The sequence below is a fragment of the Simochromis diagramma genome, unplaced genomic scaffold (assembly GCF_900408965.1).
Source record: "Simochromis diagramma unplaced genomic scaffold, fSimDia1.1 OVJJ01000778.1, whole genome shotgun sequence".
NCBI classification, from domain to species: domain Eukaryota; kingdom Metazoa; phylum Chordata; class Actinopteri; order Cichliformes; family Cichlidae; genus Simochromis; species Simochromis diagramma.
In genome coordinates, this window is record NW_024387438.1 from 233,500 (window position 1) to 253,207 (window position 19,708).

At 48.9% G+C, this 19,708-nt stretch overlaps 1 protein-coding gene across 3 annotated transcripts; it reads right to left on the reverse strand.

The window, feature by feature from the left end:
* Positions 1 to 445: 445 nt before the first annotated feature.
* Positions 446 to 19,128, reverse strand: LOC120722434 (phosphatidylinositol 3-kinase regulatory subunit alpha-like). 3 transcript variants are annotated; one of them, XM_040013418.1, is made up of 17 exons: positions 18,918 to 19,128; positions 16,096 to 16,549; positions 15,196 to 15,325; positions 12,691 to 12,783; positions 12,173 to 12,244; positions 11,973 to 12,089; positions 11,675 to 11,873; positions 9,960 to 10,042; positions 4,709 to 4,814; positions 4,486 to 4,584; positions 3,788 to 3,968; positions 3,591 to 3,716; positions 3,198 to 3,340; positions 2,752 to 2,928; positions 2,603 to 2,677; positions 2,127 to 2,297; positions 446 to 2,011 (listed from the first exon to the last, which is right to left on the reverse strand). In XM_040013418.1, the coding sequence occupies exons 2-17, from the start codon at positions 16,285 to 16,287 to the stop codon at positions 1,822 to 1,824; spliced, it is 2,154 nt and encodes a 717-aa protein (XP_039869352.1). In that variant the 5' UTR covers positions 16,288 to 16,549; positions 18,918 to 19,128; the 3' UTR covers positions 446 to 1,821. The 3 variants fall into 3 exon arrangements, with proteins under 3 accessions (XP_039869352.1, XP_039869354.1, XP_039869353.1); XM_040013420.1 differs by lacking the exons at positions 9,960 to 10,042; positions 11,675 to 11,873; positions 11,973 to 12,089; ... (3 more) ...; positions 16,096 to 16,549; positions 18,918 to 19,128 and adding exons at positions 8,070 to 9,465; positions 9,511 to 9,953; XM_040013419.1 differs by lacking the exons at positions 9,960 to 10,042; positions 11,675 to 11,873; positions 11,973 to 12,089; ... (3 more) ...; positions 16,096 to 16,549; positions 18,918 to 19,128 and adding an exon at positions 8,070 to 9,953.
* Positions 19,129 to 19,708: the final 580 nt, after the last annotated feature.

Genomic DNA, 19,708 nt, shown 5'->3' on the forward strand with positions numbered 1-19,708 from the left:
ATCACGTCATGGAGCAGTGACTCCATCACATTCAGCTGTTTTGTGCAGTAACTTTAAGAAGATGTGGAAATGTTTACTTTCAAACGCTGAAAAGCATCTTTGGGCGTCGATCTGAAGCCTCGACCAGCTGAGCCGTGTTGATCCTGATCCAGCAGGGAGACCTTCCCTCTGCTGTGGCCTGTTCTAAGCAGCCCAATATGAACCTTCAAATTTTACCCAGAATGCACTTTGTGAAGTTTTCTCCGGTGAATCAAATCGATCAAACGGCGATGCTCGTTCCTGCTCGCGTGTCGGTCAGGGTTAACACCTCCACGTAGCCGGAGAACCTGCAGCTGTTACATCAGCTGAGTTTACTGTACAAATCAATCAATCAGCTGATTTACAGCGAGCACTGACACGTGATGCTGACGCTAAACGGAGCACAGACTGACGACAAACAGACGCGTCAATGTTTCAGCGTAAAGGCCGACATTTTTGTTTATTCCAGCTTCCAAACAGTTCATCTCAAACATTTTACAGTTTTGGTTTTTTAGTAACAGGCGTCACAAAGTCCACAAACCTGAAGCATCCACCTTTCAAACGTCTCAGCGGGAGTCCAGGCCACGCCTCCGTACTGAGCGTCACAGTGGGGCGTGTCCTCTAACGAGCCACACAGGAAAATAATAATAAGCCATAAAAACCTCGTCAGTGGTCGAACTGAGCAAACCGGTGTTCAGCGGCTGTTTAGTCCGAAGTTCAGGAAACTCGATTCCACGACTGAAACCTTCCACCGCTCGTTTATGATCGACCTCGGTTCTGATCCAGACCTCGGACTTCTGCTGACGGGCGCGTAAAGAAAAGAAGAATTAAAGAGCGGCGAAGTCCAGGATGCACAAACTGAGGAACTGAAACACGGGAGGGAGGCGGGGACGAGTCCTCGCTCGGTCGGGTTTAGCCCTCGTCCAGAGTCACAGTGTTCACACCGACGCCTCTTCATCATCGTCCTGCTCATCGGCCGAGCTGCAGCCGGATCAGCGCCATGATTAAAGCGTTCATGATCCCGACGTGCCCGCTGCGCTCAGGCCGAACACGTGCCCGTATCACGCCGGATCAGACGCGTCGGGCTGAGCTTCGTTTCCCCCTCAGACTGAAACATGTTCTTCAACAACGCCAGCGCACGACCTGCTGTGACTCTGATCCACATCACAGAGAACAAAAGGCTGAAATCAAAGAGTCAGAATGATTTTTGAACGTTTTAAATCAAACGTATTAATGTTTACATGTCGAGTTTGCACGAAGGACAGGAAACTGTCGCACAAAGTTAAACACAGGCAGGGAAACATGGACGCAGCTGCAGGGTCAGTCAGGAAACACCTGCATTCTACCTGAACGCCACCAGAGGGCGACAAATACTTCCAGTCCTACAGAAGTCTGAGGGACCAATGACCTCTGACCTCTGCTCATTTTGGGTCATACTGAATAAATCACCAAGTCTGTAGATTTTGGTCACACCAGGTTTTAGGCGACAGCAGCCCCGCCCGTGAAACACCGCCCGCTGAAACACGGCGTCCCCGCCTCGCTTCTGTTCCTCGGCGACATCGATACATAACAGACAAACAGCCCGGAGCACCTTGAGCATGCTGACAGAAGGGAAAGCGTGAAACGGGCACGTCTGTAACGTGTTCCTCGCAGGAAGTTCAAGCTTCACGTCGCCTTTCACAGGAAAACGTTTATCGGCGCGTCAGCCTGAACAAAAAGCTTCATCCAGACGCTGATCTGTGTCTGAGGAGGGAAACGAGGAGAGGCGGGGAGGGGGGCGTGTAAACGATGTCGGGGGGCGGGTCACCGTCTCTGCTGGCTGTAGACGGGGAAGGCCAGCGTGACGTTGAGCGAGTCGTTGTGCTGGACCAGCGACGTGTGCTGGTAGTGCAGCACCAGCTCCTTCAGCGAGCCGTACAGGTTGTAGGGCTCGGCGAAGCCGTAGCCGGTGCTCGTCTTGTTGATGACGCAGTGCTTCACCTCGCCATCCACCCTGTGGGAGGGGGGAGAGAGAGAGAGGTGAGACTGAGGCGATAAACACTGAAGCAGGCTGATGTGCAGTAAACGGGTGAAGAAGAGGAGCAGGAGGAAGATGGAGTGTTGCTTACACCACGGAGCAGGCGTAGCAGCCCGGCTTGCTGCTGTCCCGGACCAGGAAGGTGCCGTCCCTCTTCCCTCGCAGCAGAGACTCCGCCTGGCTGCGGTTGATGTTTCCGAGGCGCCACAGACGCTCGTCGTGATGAGGAAGGTCCTCCTCATCCTCCACCATGCTGTACTCGCTGAGAGGGCGGAGACAGAGGACTGTGAGGAAGCTGCTTTACTCGAGTACTTCTACTTTCTGCTCAGGCTGAGAGCTGCCTGCACTGTGTGGGCTGGTGCCCCCTTGTGTGACCTTTGACCTTTCAGGTAAATTTAACGAGGTTTCTGTGGCTACACAGCGTGACCTGCCATCATCGTTTTACAGTCACACTGAATGCTAAAGGCTGGACTTATTTGTGACTCCTCCTCCTTTGGGTGGAGCAGCTGACGGAGGCTTTGGGCACTAAAACAAACAGTTTGAGCCGCTGGTGCGGTCGGTACTTACTCCTCTGTGGTTTCGTTCTTCAGGCCGAGCCACTCGTTCAGCCTCCTCTGCCGAACGCCTTTCTGAGTCAGCCACCTGTGAACGCACACACAGTCATTAGTCTATCACACCGGGCGTCACAGCCGTGCTGCGCTCTGGGCGTCACCTACATCAGGTACTGGTCCCTGGTCTTGCGGAGCTGGATCAGGTCCGGTTTGATGCTGTTCATCTTCTTGTCGATCTCTCGGTAGTCGGCCGCCTGCTTCTTCAGGTCCACCTCCAGGTGGCGCTTGCTGTCCACGATCTCGCTGATGCGGGACTTGAGCTTGTCGTAGTTCTCCATGATCCTGCGGAGACGCAGCGGGAGTTCACTCTCACGTGACAAACACGCCGCTGCACGGCGAGCGCGCAGACTCGTCGTCTGTTTGTCGTTTCGATATAAAAACATTCAGATCAAACTGAGCTGAAGCTCATTTCTGACTCCAAACTTCGTTTACCAGCAGGTGGCTTTCTTCCTGCAGTCTCTGCTGCCATGGCAACCGGCTTCCTTTTAGTGTGTGTAGATGTGCTTTTCCCCTCAACGAGCTCCGTCACAGTTGCCATGGTAGCGGCTTACCTCTGGATCTCCTTGTCGTTTCCCTCCCGGCGAAACTTCTCGATGTACTCTTTGCTGAAGCGCTCCTGAGTCTGACACTGCTCCTCGAAGATCTTTATGGTCTCATTGAACGCCTCGATGGCCGTCCTCTTCATCTGGATCTCCTGATGAGGAGGAGGAGGAGGAATGTTTTATTTACCATAATTTAAATGTAATCATTTTAATTAACTGTAGGCCTCAAATCTCTGTCCTCTTCTACTCCAGTACTCAGAGTTCCCCGTTAACACCCTTAAATGATCAAGCACTAAAAGAATCAGCTCTTTCTTAAAAAGCCTGTAAGTATCCTGATCATCACTGTTTGTAGTTCTGTTTGACAAATCTGTAGTTTTATCAGAGAACTTCCTCCGAGCGTACCTGCGACGTTCTGGTGTACTCCTCGTACAGCCTGTCGTACTCTCGGTTCTTCTCCTGGTACTGCAGGTGATACTCGTGCAGCTTCTTCCCCACCGCCTCGATGCTGTCCTCCTTCACCACCTGATCCTGAACGACAACAACGCAGCGGTCAGACGCCGTCGTTAACCAAACGCAGACTCTCAGAGAGCGCGACCCACCTGCTGGTGCTTGGAGACCGGGTAGAGCAGCTTGACGTCCAGTTTGGGGTTGTACTGGGCCAGAGACTCGTGTCTGTAATGGTTGATCAGCTCCACCACCGAGCTGAAGGTCAGGGGGTCGGAGAAGCCGTACTTCCCCTCCCGATGGAAGATCTTTATCAGCTTGTTGTTGCCTCCTTTCCTGCAGGTGACGAGAGAACGGAGAGCTGGTCAACTCTGAGCCCGCGGCATCGTCCAGACACAAAGCAGACAGTCGTGCTGCGGACGTTTACTGCACAAATAACAAGACTGTAACTGTGCAAACCACGAAATCTGTAAATCAGCTGGAAGACGTAGAGCCTTGGCCCCCTGGTGGACAGTGAGGGCGCTGCAGGTGAGCAGCCACAGATCACTGACAGTAAATTATTTTTATAGGATTTCAAAAATGTGAATTAATGAGTATAAAGTTGTTTATCTTTGTATGAATGTTTTATTCTTACAAGATTAGCAAAGGTTTCATCCTGTTCCACGTTCTATTCAACTGTTAATGCCGACTTTCAGCTGAACGTTTCTCTCAGCTTTGTTTTGGCTCTTCCACCCTTCACACCTGTAGATCATTCAGTCAGTCTTTACATTTACACATTATTTAAACGCTTCATTTCTGCTCACTGGATTTTAAACCTGTGTTTGAAAAGCCGGTGATGCACTGAGAGCTTTACCTCAGAGTCAGAGTGTAATCTCCGTGCATCTTGGTGGAGGCGTCTCGGACCAGAAACGTACCGTCGGCCGTGTCCCTCAGCTTCTCGTTCACCTCCTCCCTAAAACGGCAAAAACAGACTCTGCATCACTCCGTACATCCTGCATGTCCTCCCACGGTGTGTGTGTGTGTGTGTGTGTGTGTGTGTGTGTGTGTGTGTGTGTGTGTGTGTGTGTGTTAGTTACCTGGAAATGTCTCCCCAGTACCACTCGGCGTCCTGCAGAACCATGCTGTTGTTGAAACTGGTGGAAGGAGCCGGAGCCGAAGACTTCACAGGTTTAGGAGGTAAAGCTGAAACGGAGAGCGAGGAGGAGGAGTCACACCCGGAGACGGAGCAGTTGTCTTTTTGATGGACGAATAATCAGGCCCCATCTTATCTCAATGACCTTGTAGTACCATATCACCCTATTAGAGCACTTCGCTCTCGCTCTGCAGGCCTACTTGTTGTTCCTAGAGTATTTAAAAGTAGAATGGGAGGCAGAGCCTTCAGTTTTCAGGTCCCTCTTCTGTGGAACCAGCTTCCAGTTTGGATTCAGGAGACAGACACTATCTCTACTTTCAAGATTAGGCTTCAAACTTTCCTTTTTGCTAAAGCATATAGTTAGGGCTGGACCAGGTGACCCTGGATCCTCCACTCCCTCATCCTGGTTTCTTTTAATAGTTTCCATCCTATCCGGTCTTTAAGTCTGACGTTATTAGCCGTGTCTGGGCCCAAAGTCAAATGAACAGTGCGGCATCACTGAGAGTTACAAACTGTCTTTCATCTTCAATAAAATGATCAGTGTTGCCGCTTTACCAGGTGTAACAATTGAGTTTAACATCCATGAGAACAGGATTTATGACATTTAACAGAGTTAGAAGTTAGCAGGAGGTTAGCTCGCTAGCTTCCACCTAAGCATGATGTAGCATGTTCTGACAGAGACTTCTGAAAATTCAAACGTACAGCTCTGCTGTCACTTCCAACATAAATGCTGGAGGACGAACGCTAACACTTTTCCACTCGATGAAAGTTAACGTGAAGGTTCCTGATGGTTAGAGACAAATGCAATCGCATGGCAGGATGCTGTAAACGGACCAAACTTCAGTCAGGAGAACAACTGAGATCATCCATCCACAGTACGAGGTTAGTCGTTCATATACTGCTGCATGGGCTGCAGTTACATCGTAAGGTTTTAAACACTGAGCTTTAAAACGATTAGCGGCAATAAAAACAGGGATCACTGACTGTTTTTAGGGGCTTTTTGAGATTAAATAGAACAAGATACAAAACATGTTAAAAACACAACAGCCTTATTAAATGCAGAGTAGTTTGGGCCTGGAAGCAGGTTTCATCACGTCACCACTTAAAGACCAGATTAAAACAGAGTTCTTCCTTCCCACTGTCACCAAATGCTCCTGGGTGAGTTTCTCTCATGCTGTAGAGCAGCAGTGGGCAACTCCAGGCCTCGAGGGCCGCTGTCCTGCTGGTTTTAGCTCAATGATCTCACTTTGGGTCAACACCCCTGAATCAAATGATTAGTTCATTACCAGCCTCTGGAGAACTTCAAGACATGTTGAGGAGGTCGTTTAGCCGTTTGACTCAGCTGTGCTGGATCTAAGACCTGCAGGACACCGGCCCTCGAGGCCTGGAGTTATCTACCGCTGCTGTAGAGCCTGTACTACATGAAACACTGTGAGGTTGTGCTGTTGGGAACCGGTGCTCTCCTCCTCACAGCGTCACCTGTTCTAAAGTCACACCACCAGGGGGCGCTAACAGGTGAGCATTTGAGTGAACAGAAAGTATTTAAACCTTTGTTAAAACAAACATCCTGCGACTGTTGATTTATAGGCGCTCACTGACTCTGACGTTCACCCTGATGTCAAAGGTATCTGCAGTCATGTGACACATCAGTGACTGATGAGGGGAGGGGGGAGGGATCACTTTGTTGTGCAGACTATATCGAAGAAACCACAACTAACCAGCAGTGTGACCCACAACCCAAAGAAAGAACAGTGGGACTGTGTGAGCGTGTGCGCTGGCGGGGCTTTTAAAGCTCCACGCCAGATTTAGGGACGCGTCTTCATCTGACAGCACAACCAACAGAAACCTCAGCGACGTGCCGGCAGCACGGAGGAGCCTCCTCACTGAGAACAGGTGCTGCACAAACTCCTGCTGCCAGTCTCAGGTGACACACACCTGTGCACCTGCTCCACACGTCACTGGCTGCAGCAAAGTGAGCTCCGTCTGACACCATGTTCGAATCAGGCAGCAACAGGGCGGAGTCTAAAGGGGGCTCGGGGGGTACCAGACCACAACTGTTTAAAGGCTTTAGTAACTTTATTTTCAAGATTCACATAAATATGAACAAAATGTTTATTAAATTGTCTTAATAACTGAAAATTATTCTTAACATTGATTAAGTATTTATATTAACTATTAATTATTAACACCAGCAGGAAACGTTGCATCACAGCAGAGAGTAAAACTCTGAGAATGTCGATGTTCTTCAACGCACACACACGCACACACACACACACACACACACACGCACACACACACACACACACACGCACACACACACACACACCTCATGTTGTCTGACAGAACTCTACATGTAAACACAGCGACAGCGTTTAGATTCTTTGCAGTTTCTAAAACGGAAACAAATGATTGGTTCATATTTATTATTTCTCATTAATGAGACATTTAGTATTTCTTATCCAAATACTCGATTATTCGACTGAATACTCGAGTACTAAAATAACCGAGCATATTAGGACCGAGCTGTAGAGTAAGAGCACGATTTCGTTTGTTAAAGAGGAAGTGAAACTGAGCTTTCTGTCACTCACAAATACAAAGAAGTGACAGCACGCTGCGCTCAGCCCATCCGGCCTGAAAACAGCAGCCTCCAAATCCACTGTCTGCTCACCAAAATAAAGTTCAACACGTTTCATGTTTCTCTGAGGAACACCTCGCCCTCTGACTGAAGCTTCACTTTCTGCTCAACTGAACAGCGAGTGAGTCTGAGCGCACAGGGAGGAGGCGCACGCCATTGATAACAAGTGAAAACCAGAGCTTTGCAGCACAAAAAACCTATAACTAAGCGTCGGAGCAGTTTCTCGGAGCTCGCCGCGTCTCGTGGCCATTTTTAGGTCTGAACTTGAGCTCAGATCAGGTTTGACACCATTTTTCTTTCTCACGCGTGGCAGGAAATCGCTTCAGACGCATCTGCGCTTCGGGAAACACTCCGACACTCGCTCTGGTGAAATCACCACGAGATGAAGTGCGGGGTCATCGCGTGCCGACTCCTCAAGCACACAGCGACGTCACATTTTTAACCTCGACTCCATCGGACACCTGCATTCACACCGCCGGGTTGAGCCTGAACACGGTGACTTTGGGTGGGATGACGAGAACATCAGGAATAACATGGAAACACATTTCGAGGCTTCACAGCAAACAAACTTCCAGCTGCTGATGCAGATGTTTAACCCGACAGGTTTAGTCTCGCCGCCACGGCCATCTGATCAGGCGCTGCTCCCTCCAGGTGGGGGTTTGACTCCTACCTGGGCTCTGCATGTTGATGTAGCAGAGGATCTTGTCTCGTCCCCTCAGCGCCTCGGCCCTGCCTCCCTCCTCTCGCTCCATGTCGGCCCCTAAACCGTCACCTGTCGAGTCCTCAGAAACGAACGGACGCCCGGCTCTCATGTCCCGCTGCTTTCAGCCCGTTCGGCCGCCAAAAACCTGACGTCATCTCAGCTACATCTTCATTTTCGGTCACCTCGCTCAACTCAGGCCTGCTGGACGTGGCTTCGCTCTGCACCTGCAGCTCTGCTCCGCCTCCACGGCCTCAAAACCTCCTTTTTTATTTTTCCAGCTCGCCGTCCGCGGCTCGGAGACGTTTCCAAACGACGCAACTTTCTCCCGTCCGTCTCTCTCTCCCTCTCTCTCGCAGTCTCGGTTCAAAGCTCAGGAGAGCAGCTTGGAGATGTGTGACATCACCGATGGCTCCAGCCAATCCTGTGATGGCAGTGATATCACCAAGGCAACACCCCCCTCCTCCCTCCCCTCTTCGTCTGCTGCATCTCTCACTCTGTGGACGGGTGATGTCATCGTTTCAGCTGCTGACCGGCTGACTCAGAGCCGAGCAGAGTGGATGGATGAGTGACTAACGCAGTCAGAGCTGCTCGTTGACCCACTTAACTGACCCAGAGACAAACGCCAGCGAGCATGTGTGCTTTTTTAAATCAGCTGATTCAGGCTTTAAATATTCCCTCCCGTCACATCTGAGAGGTTTGATCTGCTGAAACCTTCCATTTCTCTCCAAATCCATCTTTCCTCTGTTACCCGCAGCACCCGATGCTTCAGCCAATCATCATCCTGAAATAACAAAACAAAGAAAAAAAAACTCCTTCCTTCCTTAATGGGACAGGAATGAGCTGCAGAATTCCCAAAATGGCAAATGTATGACAGAAATCCTGCCGAAGAGCCAATCATCTGCTTTCTAACAGCCAATCACGTGTGCCGGTGCACACATGACGACCAATGTTAACAACAGCTGCCAAAAACGATCCAGAGGAGTGAGGCTGTAATTACACCGCGACACATGATAAAGTAAGCATGAAATAATAATAATAATAATAATAATAATAATAATAATAACAGACGTTCGGTGCTCTGGGTCGTCCTCGCTGTGAAAAACATGAAACAGGAAGTTCTGGAACCATCCGAGCATCATTTCAACCGTTTCCACCGTCTGCTGAACAAAAGTACCAGACTGTACCTCAGCACAGGCTGATCACTTCCTGTCACATCTTAACCCAAAGGCCTCACAGATGTTGCCAAAGTAACCGCGAGTTTAAACGGCGCCTGATTCTTCTGTACGACGTGTAAAACTTAAAAACAACCCTGTCGTTCGACAGTGTGAGGACGGCGCTCAGGCCTCAGAACGCTCTAAACACTCTTGGATCTGCGTGATGTCAGAGAGGATGGATAAGCCCCACCTACTTCATGTTCACGAGGAGCAGCCAATCAGGAGAAAGGCATCCCTGATCATCTTAAAGGAGGAGGAGCCAAAACAACTTGAGTGTAAGAGAAAGGAGGAGGAGCCAAAACAACTTGAGTGTAAGAGAAAGGAGGATAATTTTTGGACTTCAGCAGAGTCCGAGAATAAAACTGTGGAGCTGGAAATGAGCCAAAGTGGTCAGCCTGAGAGCTTCAGCACTTCCCCGAGTGAAACCAAAGCCTCGTGCAGTCTTTACCAATAAACCCCGTCATCAAATCTTTGTTGCTGCACTGTTTCAGACTCATGTTTCCACCGCCGTCTCATCTGAACCGTTCGATTGAGCAACAGCTGTGCGTGACAGACTAAACGTGACGACTGAGAGCAACCATACGGGAGTTTCACACACATGCACATCAACGCTCAGCCACTCGAACACAGGCAGGTGTGTTACCTGGTGCGGCCTGGTTCATGTTGAGCTCGCTGGTTATCAGAACCTCCAGGACCTGAACCAGAGGATCCAGACCCGACTCAGACCTGAACACAGAGACAACATCATCAGTGCCGTTAACAAAATGGGTCAAAGGTTTTCTCTGCTTCATCTTATTAATCATCATTAATCATCACACTTCCTGTGAGTGTGGCCTCAAATATGTGCATGTGCCAGGACCTGCGAGCAGCTCACGTCCTTCCTGACATCAGTGACTCCCTGAACCAGAGCAGCGTGACCCCACTAAGCTAAGCTTCAGGCCTCGGGGTTTGCAACACGACAACACGACAACCTTACCTCTCCATGTTAGCTGCTGTTCAGAGTCATAGAATGATGTGTTATGAAACATTCCTTCAACTTAGTATGGAAAAGAAAATAAAGTCTGTATAAATAACCCGCCACGTGTGTGTGCAAATAACCCGTCACGTGTGTGTGTTAATAACCCGCCACGTGTGTGTGTTAATAACCCGTCACGTGTGTGTGTAAATAACCCGTCACGTGTGTGTGTTAATAACCCGCCACGTGTGTGTGCTAATAACCCGTCACGTGTGTGTGTTAATAACCCGTCACGTGTGTGTGTAAATAACCCGTCACGTGTGTGTGCTAATAACCCGTCACGTGTGTGTGCTAATAACCCGTCACGTGTGTGTGTTAATAACCCGTCACGTGTGTGTGTTAATAACCCGTCACGTGTGTGTGCAAATAACCCGTCACGTGTGTGTGCAAATAACCCGTCACGTGTGTGTGCAAATAACCCGTCACGTGTGTGTGCAAATAACCCGTCACGTGTGTGTGTAAATAACCCGTCACGTGTGTATTAATAACCCGTCACGTGTGTGTGCTAATAACCCGTCACGTGTGTGTGTTAATAACCCCTCACGTGTGTGTGCTAATAACCCGTCACGTGTGTGTGCTAATAACCCGTCACGTGTGTGTGTTAATAACCCGTCACGTGTGTGTGTTAATAACCCGTCACGTGTGTGTGTTAATAACCCGTCACGTGTGTGTGTTAATAACCCGTCACGTGTGTGTGTTAATAACCCGTCACGTGTGTATTAATAACCCGTCACGTGTGTGTGTTAATAACCCGTCACGTGTGTGTGTTAATAACCCGTCACGTGTGTGTGTTAATAACCCGTCACGTGTGTGTGTTAATAACCCGTCACGTGTGTATTAATAACCCGTCACGTGTGTGTGTTAATAACCCGTCACGTGTGTGTGTTAATAACCCGTCACGTGTGTGTGTTAATAACCCGTCACGTGTGTATTAATAACCCGTCACGTGTGTGTAAATAACCCGTCACGTGTGTATTAATAACCCGTCACGTGTGTGTGCAAATAACCCGTCACGTGTGTGTGTTAATAACCCGTCACGTGTGTGTGTTAATAACCCGTCACGTGTGTGTGTTAATAACCCGTCACGTGTGTGTGTTAATAACCCGTCACGTGTGTGTAAATAACCCGTCACGTGTGTGTGTTAATAACCCGTCACGTGTGTATAAATAACCCGTCACGTGTGTATTAATAACCCGTCACGTGTGTATTAATAACCCGTCACGTGTGTGTATTAATAACCCGTCACGTGTGTATTAATAACCCGTCACGTGTGTGTATTAATAACCCGTCACGTGTGTGTAAATAACCCGTCACGTGTGTGTTAACAGCTGTAGATCACTGACCCGGCTGTCTGTCTGAACAGCAGCGGGCTGAAGCTCTCGGCGAGGTTTCGGGGGCTCAGCTGGTTCCTGGAGCCGTGCAGACACAGTCGGGCCAGGTGTCTAACCACGCTGAGCAAGGTCAGCCCATACTGGGCGGGGCAAGTTGGCGAGCTGGCCACGCTCCGCAGCAACTGGGCGCACTCCTCTAGGTCTCTGACCTCTGGAAGCAGGAACAGGAAACAGGACAGAAGTGTGAACAAACTACCAGATGCGGTATGAAAGAGGGAGACGGGGGCGGGATCGTGGGGCTTCTTCTGACCTTGAACGGCGTGGATCATGTCGGCCTGCAGCGAGGCTGGCAGGACGGGACCGGGGAGATCCTGCAGGAACCGGACCACCCCGTCACACAGGGACGGGGCCTCCAGCTGCTCCAGGTCTGACAACAAACACATCAGTTTAAGCAGAGATTTCACGATGCAGTCGTTCTGTAATTCACAGGTGAAAACACGCCCTCCTCACCTGCGTCTGCGAGCTGCTGCGTGTCCACGCCGCCGCCGCTGAGGCTGCGATACAGGCCGGGGCTGTCCAAACCTGCAGCAACACACGCATGTTACAAACACCAGCTGAAGACTTCGTCAGATCAATATTTCAAACTTCACTCACAGTTTGCTTTATGTTCAACCTGACATGAGGAACATAGTTTAGAGAGAAGTATTATAAGCTCCTAAACTGAAGCTGGGTCTAATGAAGTGTCCACGAATGCATTTCTGACAACTCTGCAGAACTGTGAAAAAGTTCCTACAGACTGAAAGTCACGAAGCTTCAAAAGTTCAGTTTAAATGCTGGAAAACACCAACGCAGTGACATCAGAGTGAAGGAATAAAAGGTCAGAATAAAGCTGTGAATGCATCTGAAGGGTTAGTGTGCTGTTTGCAGATGTAGGCGTCTCGAAGCTTCAGAAGAACAACAAAGATAAACTCTGAAACCAGACGCAGAGACAGGAACTGGTTGGAAATCCACGTCAGTGCGTTCGGTACCTTTGGTCTCTATGGCCTCCATCAGTCTGCTGAGGAGGGGCGGGGCCGTGTCCGGGGGTCCGAACTGCTCGGGGAGGTCCGGCAGCACGAGACCTGAAGAAGAACAAACAGCACACGCAAGATTTCAACTCAAAAGTCAAAGTAATAAGATTCATAACGAGACATTGATCTCCCTCCCTTAACCTTTATGATGTCATAAAGTATACAAGGAAACCAGGGGGGGACTAAAATTATGGAGGAGGAAATGAGAGCATATAACAGCTTTTACTTTGAAAGGATGTAGGCAACAGGAAGCTGAGTGAGCAAAACAGTTCTGTGAAACACGCAGGTAACAACAACAATCAGGATTCTGCTGCCAGCAGCTTTAACCACAGCGCGCACGCACACATGCACGCACACATGCACGCACACATGCACGCACACACGCACGCACGCACACCACACTTCCTGTGCTCTGTGAGGCGGGTGGCAGCAGATCTGTTCACTCAGCAACCGCAGCCCTGACTCAACCCGAGCTGTGTGAGTGTGTGTGTGTGTGTGTGTGTGTGTGTGTGTGTGTGTGTCTTTGAGGAGTGTATCAGGACGTGAGCGTCTCTAATCTGCTCGAGTCTTCTCAGGCTCTAGCTTGCAGGTGCAGGGTCGTCACACACACAGGTGTGTGCTGTTGCTCTGTTGAGGAAGCAGCTGAAGGAACCTGAATCACTGAGCGAGCGATCGAGCTGAAACCTTTCGGTTTCTTCAGGGCAGAGCGACAAAAACAAGTTTCAGTGTCGGTTTACAGATTTCACGGCTCCGTCTTTCAGGCTTTCGGCTGGTCCCAGATCAGAATCTGTTCTGGCTCCATGTGACGGCGAGCATCACGTCTACCTCGAACTGAAGGTTTAAGGAAGCTAACGTGTTCCGTGACCGTGGCGTGACGTTTGGATGTTTTGCAGAGTGGTTGCTGTGGTAACAGCTGACAGGGATCAGGCTGTTTCAGATTCTTAGTTGTTGAGTTTGCAGTTGTGAGATCACGAAGCCGGGATCGGAGCACTGCACCCGCAGGAGGCGGCGCCTGTGTGACGCTTCCCTGCCGACCTCGACCCGCCCGAGGAAACAATATAAACAAGAAATAGCAATAATTTACATTTTTATTTACTCGCTTTATTATTTACCGTCTTCATTCTCTTGCCGTCTTCCCGTGCATCGTTTTAATCAGATCTGCTGCACAGCTGATCGTCTCTGAATCTGCATTTTTATGCCAGCTTTTCTTCTTCTTCATTAAAATCAGCAGAAAATACATGATGTGTTTGTTTTAGCAGCCTGATGTTTCTCATCCACGTCGCTGTGCTCACTGGTTCATAAACTGGGGAACTGGTTTCTGCTGCTGTGCTGGGATGTTGGGACGGCTGACGCTCGAGCTCAGTCTGCTTTTAAAACATAAGCACTTCCTCTCAGAGCGCTTTTATACAACCCTGTGTGACACCAGGAGGACGGCTCCACATCGTGTCATGCAGGCACGTCGGCCTCTTTATTTGGCCTGACGTATATGACAAAATTCAATAACATGTTTAAAAAATGGAAAAGGGTGGAGTGCCCACTCCGGGTCGGGGATGAGTTCCTGCTCCAAGTGGAGGAGTTCAAGTATCTCGGGGTCTTGTTCACGAGTGATGGGAGAAGAGAGCGGGAGATCGACAGACGGATTGGGGCTGCAGCTGCAGTAATGCGGACGCTGCACCGGTCCGTCGTGGTGAAGAGGGAGCTGAGTGTAAAAGCGAAGCTCTCAATTTACCGGTCGATCTACGTCCCTACCCTCACCTATGGCCACGAGCTGTGGGTAGTGACCGAAAGAACGAGATCGCGGATACAAGCGGCGGAAATGAGCTTCCTCCGAAGGGTGGCTGGCCTCTCCCTTAGAGATAGGGTGAGAAGTTCGGCCATCCGGGAGGAGCTCAGAGTAGAGCAGCTGCTGCTCCACATCGAAAGGAGCCAGCTGAGGTGGTTCGGGCATCTGACAAGGATGCCTCCTGGGTGAGGTGTCTGGGCATGTCCCAGGGCAGACCCAGGACACGATGGAGAGATTATATCTCTCAGCTGGCCTGGGAACGCCTTGGTGTTCCCCCGGATAAGCTGGAGGAGGTGGCTGGGGAGATGGAGGTCTGGGCTTCTCTGCTTGGGCTGCTGCCCCCACGACCCGGCCCAGGATAAGCAGAAGAAAATGGATGGATGTTTAAAAAACACGTTTAACAGTTTCCAAAAAACAAAAAACAACTCTAGAAGCAAACGAGCTGGTTTGAAGCAAACTAGTCACACAGTTAAACCAAAGTGGAGTCGAAACCTGTAATCTACGACTTCTGTTTGCAGCTTCGTCACTCGTATCAAACACCAGAGAAGTCCTGTGTGAACGACTACATGACAGATAATTAGGATGGTCCATGGTTGCTGTTCAGGTTTTAAAAGTTGGACAAGTTTCAGCAGGATCGGACGTGGGTAACAAACTACAAGCATCTGAGCGGCTTTACTCACCCTCTGACTCCGAGTCGGCCCTCACCGACGCTGCAGATGGGGGCCTGGGTGGGCGGGGCTTCGGGGTGGGTGGAGACATCCGCTTCCTGCCGACAAACTCCACATACGTTCCCGGGAAGTCGCCTTTTTCCTGTCGTACACGAATCAAAGATCGCAGATGTGAGAATCATATAAAATCAGTAACGATCATTTTTTTTGGAGGCTAGTTTGGGTCACACAGCAGAAACGCTACGAGCGTTCCCGTTAATCCCACCGTCATTCTAACAGACTGGACCGAACGTGAAGGTCGGAAAACCTGAGCTCCTCGCTCTGACCCCACACCGAGGAGCCCCTCGGTGTGGGGTCAGAGCGAGGAGGATGTGGGATGCAGAGCTGTTTGTGGAGTTTCGTGATGACGGAGCCGTGCAGCTACGCCGCTCCTCCACTTTTACTTCAGCTTCGTTTTCTCTTTGCATCACCGAAAAGAAGCTGAGAGGAAACGCAAGTAAGATATCTCACTTTGACGAGTCAACACGGAGCATTTCCTCCATCACATGTGCTAATATAGCGAGTGCTTCACTGACTGCAGGATTTATTCGAAGCGCTGCTGCAGGAGTTGTGACTGAACGAGCTGCACCAGGGTTCAGTCTGCACAGCAGCTTTTAAATGAACAAAGACGCCCAGACTGAGCTCTGCCTCACATCTGTGCGCTACAGGTTATTAGCCTATCACAGAGCTTCCACTGCTGTAACCTTTGATGTCACATCAGCTCTTTCACAGAGACGGCCAGCAGAGCCAAAAAGACTCCAAAATAAAGACTAAGAACTTCTATTACTTTCTTCTGCTCAAAGAAGAGCTTCCTGTGACGGGAGAGGTTCGTGCGGTCTGAAAGCACTTCCTGTCTCTGCTGCGGCATCGTACCTGTGTGGTTTCGTTGAAACCCGGCAGCCAGCCGATCTCCGACGGCCGTTCTTCGGCTCCGTTGGTGCAGCCGAGCGCCAGCAGCGCCCCCTTAGTGACCAGCAGCACGTCCCCGACGTGCAGGTCGATGTCCTCCTCCCTCTCCTTCTTGTAGTCGTAGAGCGCTCGGTACTGAAAGCCCTCCGAGCTCATCCTGACTCAAGTATGGCTTCACGAAAACTAACAAAACAGCTCTGAGTGAAAAAATATGAACATAGGTTTGAGTCCGTGTCCTGAGGGGGTCTAAAGAGGAGAATCCACGTGGACGCGCGTCTCCCCGGTCTCCATGTTGGTCCGCCACAGTCCTGTCATCCTTCCAGGCCGAGCCGCAGCCGCTCGATCAGCGCGTCCTCGCGGTTCATGAACAGCAGTCTCAGCAGAGGTAGCGGCCACATCTGTGGAGGCGACGGGTCACCTGAGAGACGAGAGGTCAAAGGTTACAGATGAGTGTGAGGACCGCGATGCGGCAGAAGACGCTTTCATCATTTAACGAGCAAAAGCTCCAAAACAAAAATGCTTTTTCTACACAGTCTGTACCTAATAAACTGCTCCCTGAGCGTTTATTTAACCTTTAAAACGAGGAAGAACCAACTTCCTGTCAGTTTATTCGTTGGTTCTGCTGCAGTGCTGGGTTTCCCCCAGGAAGCAGCTCAGCCACCACAGCGAGCCGCTGGCATTCCCGCTGCCTCGGATCTCAGAGTCCGTCGGAAAACATCAGCACGCTTAAACACAAAGCTTCAGATCTTCATGAATATCATCGTGTCTTCATGATGCTCTCCGTTAGTGCGCAGCCAGGAAATATTTTCACTGTGGGTTATTTTAATAACCAACCGTTTAGATCAGAGCTGTCAAACATGCAGAAACAGGACACACATGAAGTGACTTCCTGTCCTTTAAATGACTTCATATGAAGGCAACATGAACACAGTGTTACAGACGTGTGAGGGATGTCGAACTAATGCAACACGCATGTCTGCAGTTTGTTACACAGGAGCACTGACAGCAGCAGCGCTGCCACGTGTGCGCAGAGAGTGTGTGTGTCTGATGGTTCGATGAAAGGATTCAGTGAAGTTTGCAGTTTTGTTTTTCATACAATATTAGAAATTTTAAAACAAAACTACATTTCCTGGAGTTTCCCTGTTTGGTTCGTACTGCTTGAACACTGAGCTGTGCTCACATGACACCACAGTGCGAGCAGCGGCTCACAGCTCGTTTACGTTATGATCTACACGGTTGTTTTTTGGGTGTTTTATTTAAAAATATAATTTATGTTTTTATGATGTAAAATGTAAATAATATAATATGCAAGTTATTCCAATCCTATTAATAAAAGAAAACGGTACAAAGACAATGAGACGTTTTAAACTGAAGTTGTGTAACACGTTTCACTGAAGCTGTGAGCATCAGACCTGTGACTGCACGCTACGAGCCTCAGAAACCTCCGAGTGCTTCAGCGAGTCACGGCCGGCTGGAGTTTTGTGCTTCAACACAGACTCTCTCTGAAAAAGACGCCAGAGCAGGTCGAGCGTCACCTGCCTCCTCACACCGGCACCGCCTGATGGAGCAGATGGTTCAGCTTTAATGAGGCCTTCACCCAACCCCCACCCTGTCAGGGACGCTGGCTGTGAACTGAGTGCTGATGACCTGCAGCATCCATCACTTCCACCCAGACCTCAGACTTTGACTGGTCAGACTGGAGGACAGGTGCATCGGCTGCGGTCAGAGAAGGCGGCGCCATGCGTGAACACCATCATCAAGTCTAACACAGGCCATCACCAGACCATCAAAATAAAAGCTTTCAGATAAAAGCTGCTGCTGACAGCTCCTGTTATAACTCAGACACTCCAGGTCTTCATCAGGCGCCTCATCATCATCATCATTATTGTTATTATAAATTCTTTTTTTCGAGGATTTCACAACTTTTCTCATTTCTGAAGAATGTGGATGTATAACAATAAAAATGAGACAACATTGTTATTATGCAAACAAAGCCTCATTTTCCACAGTGGTTCACCTTTATATTTATTTATGAATCACGTGACAAAAATCATCTGAGGATTACTATTATTATTGTTGTTAAGCTGTAAATAACTGTAGCTTAAATCCAACCACAGAAATGAAACGTGTTTAGTTTTTTAAACGTTCCTGCTGACGTTTAACAGTCAGACATTGAACCAATAATCAGAAACAGATTTGATGCATTTAGTTTCCCGTGTGGCTGAAAAAGGTCCGAAACTGAGGAGCTGAAATCTGAATTTCGCCAATTTCACTTGAATCATTAATCGACCGATAAGTCGATAAGACTAATTTTAATTAGTTCAGGTTCAAGCGGACATGCGTTAAGATTTAATTTCAATAAACTGGAATTTCTGGATAAACTGACGTATAAATAAAAACAAAGCGACATTTAAAAATGCTAATAATTATAAAATACACACAATATACAAAAATACAAACATACACACCAAACACAGAACATTTGTCGGGTTTTAAAGGTACTTTCGTCACTCAAAGAGCAGAAAAGGAAGAAAACCCCAAAAGTCTGACTTTAAGGGGACTTTCCACCTCGCGGGGTTTATCCCACAGAGCCTAAAACCAAACACTTTGACTTTATTTTAGCCACATGAAATCTTAATCGATACAGAGTTTAAGTAAAGCTCCCAGAAGCTGTAAAACAGCATCAGGAGCAGCTTTCAGACGATGGATCCCCTCAGGAAACGGGAAACGACAATGCATGCCAGCGCTAGCTTAGCCACCTAGCTTCAGACGCTCAGACGTCTCACCTTTATTTCTTGATGTTTCACCAATAAAAGCCTCCAACAGCACGAGCAGCGGGCGCCATGACGAAGCAGTGAGGGCACACGACCTCCTGATGGAGTTCAAAGCTGAGACGTGCCGCTGTTTTATCGATTATTTCCCAGATGAAGACACTCGTGCTTCGTCCGTCTGTATTACACAGGGAGACAGGTGTCAAGTGCGCGTGACAGACAGAGGTTCCGGTAGGGGCTTTCAAAATAAAAGGGACTTTTAATTTTACAGCGCGAAGCATCGGCATAAAAGTTCAATTTAACCGTAAATGCTTTGTTTTCAGGATAATAGTGTTTATCAGAATCCAAAATCTAAATGTTAAAGTTATTTATTTTCTGCTTAATGTATGAAATGTGTGTGTTTCTTTTAAATAAAACAAGCGATCAAAATGTTACATTTCCGAATGCCTTTCACAATAAACCCGAGGATACGACCGTGCTTAAAAATCAATAGTGCTAATTTCAAGCAAGTGAGACGTTAAGCAAACCGAAGATGGTCACGTATTCTGCGTTTCCTTTATTATTGCATCATATATTTGAGGCGTTAATGAGCCAGAAACACGGATTCAAGATCTGACAAGCGATTAAAGCTGAAAACGGGGGCTGGGTGCTTACGTCACATCCGGTAACCCAGATATTTTTTAACGCAGTGTGCAGAGAGCCCACAGCAACAAAAGAGTGCGTGTGAGAGGGATGGGGGTTGTACTGTATTCATGCTGCACTCATTCATTCAGGCTGCTCGGGGTGTGTGTGTGTGTGTGTGTGTG

Coding starts and splice junctions, on each gene's coding strand:
- LOC120722434 (XM_040013418.1), bottom strand. CDS start 16,287: ATGAGCTCGGAGGGCTTTCAGTACCGAGCGCTCTACGACTACAAGAAG. Junction 4,585..4,708: donor TACTGGGGAGACATTTCCAG/GTAACTAACACA, acceptor TTGCCGTTTTAG/GGAGGAGGTGAACGAGAAGC. Junction 3,341..3,590: donor AGTACACCAGAACGTCGCAG/GTACGCTCGGAG, acceptor CCTCCTCATCAG/GAGATCCAGATGAAGAGGAC.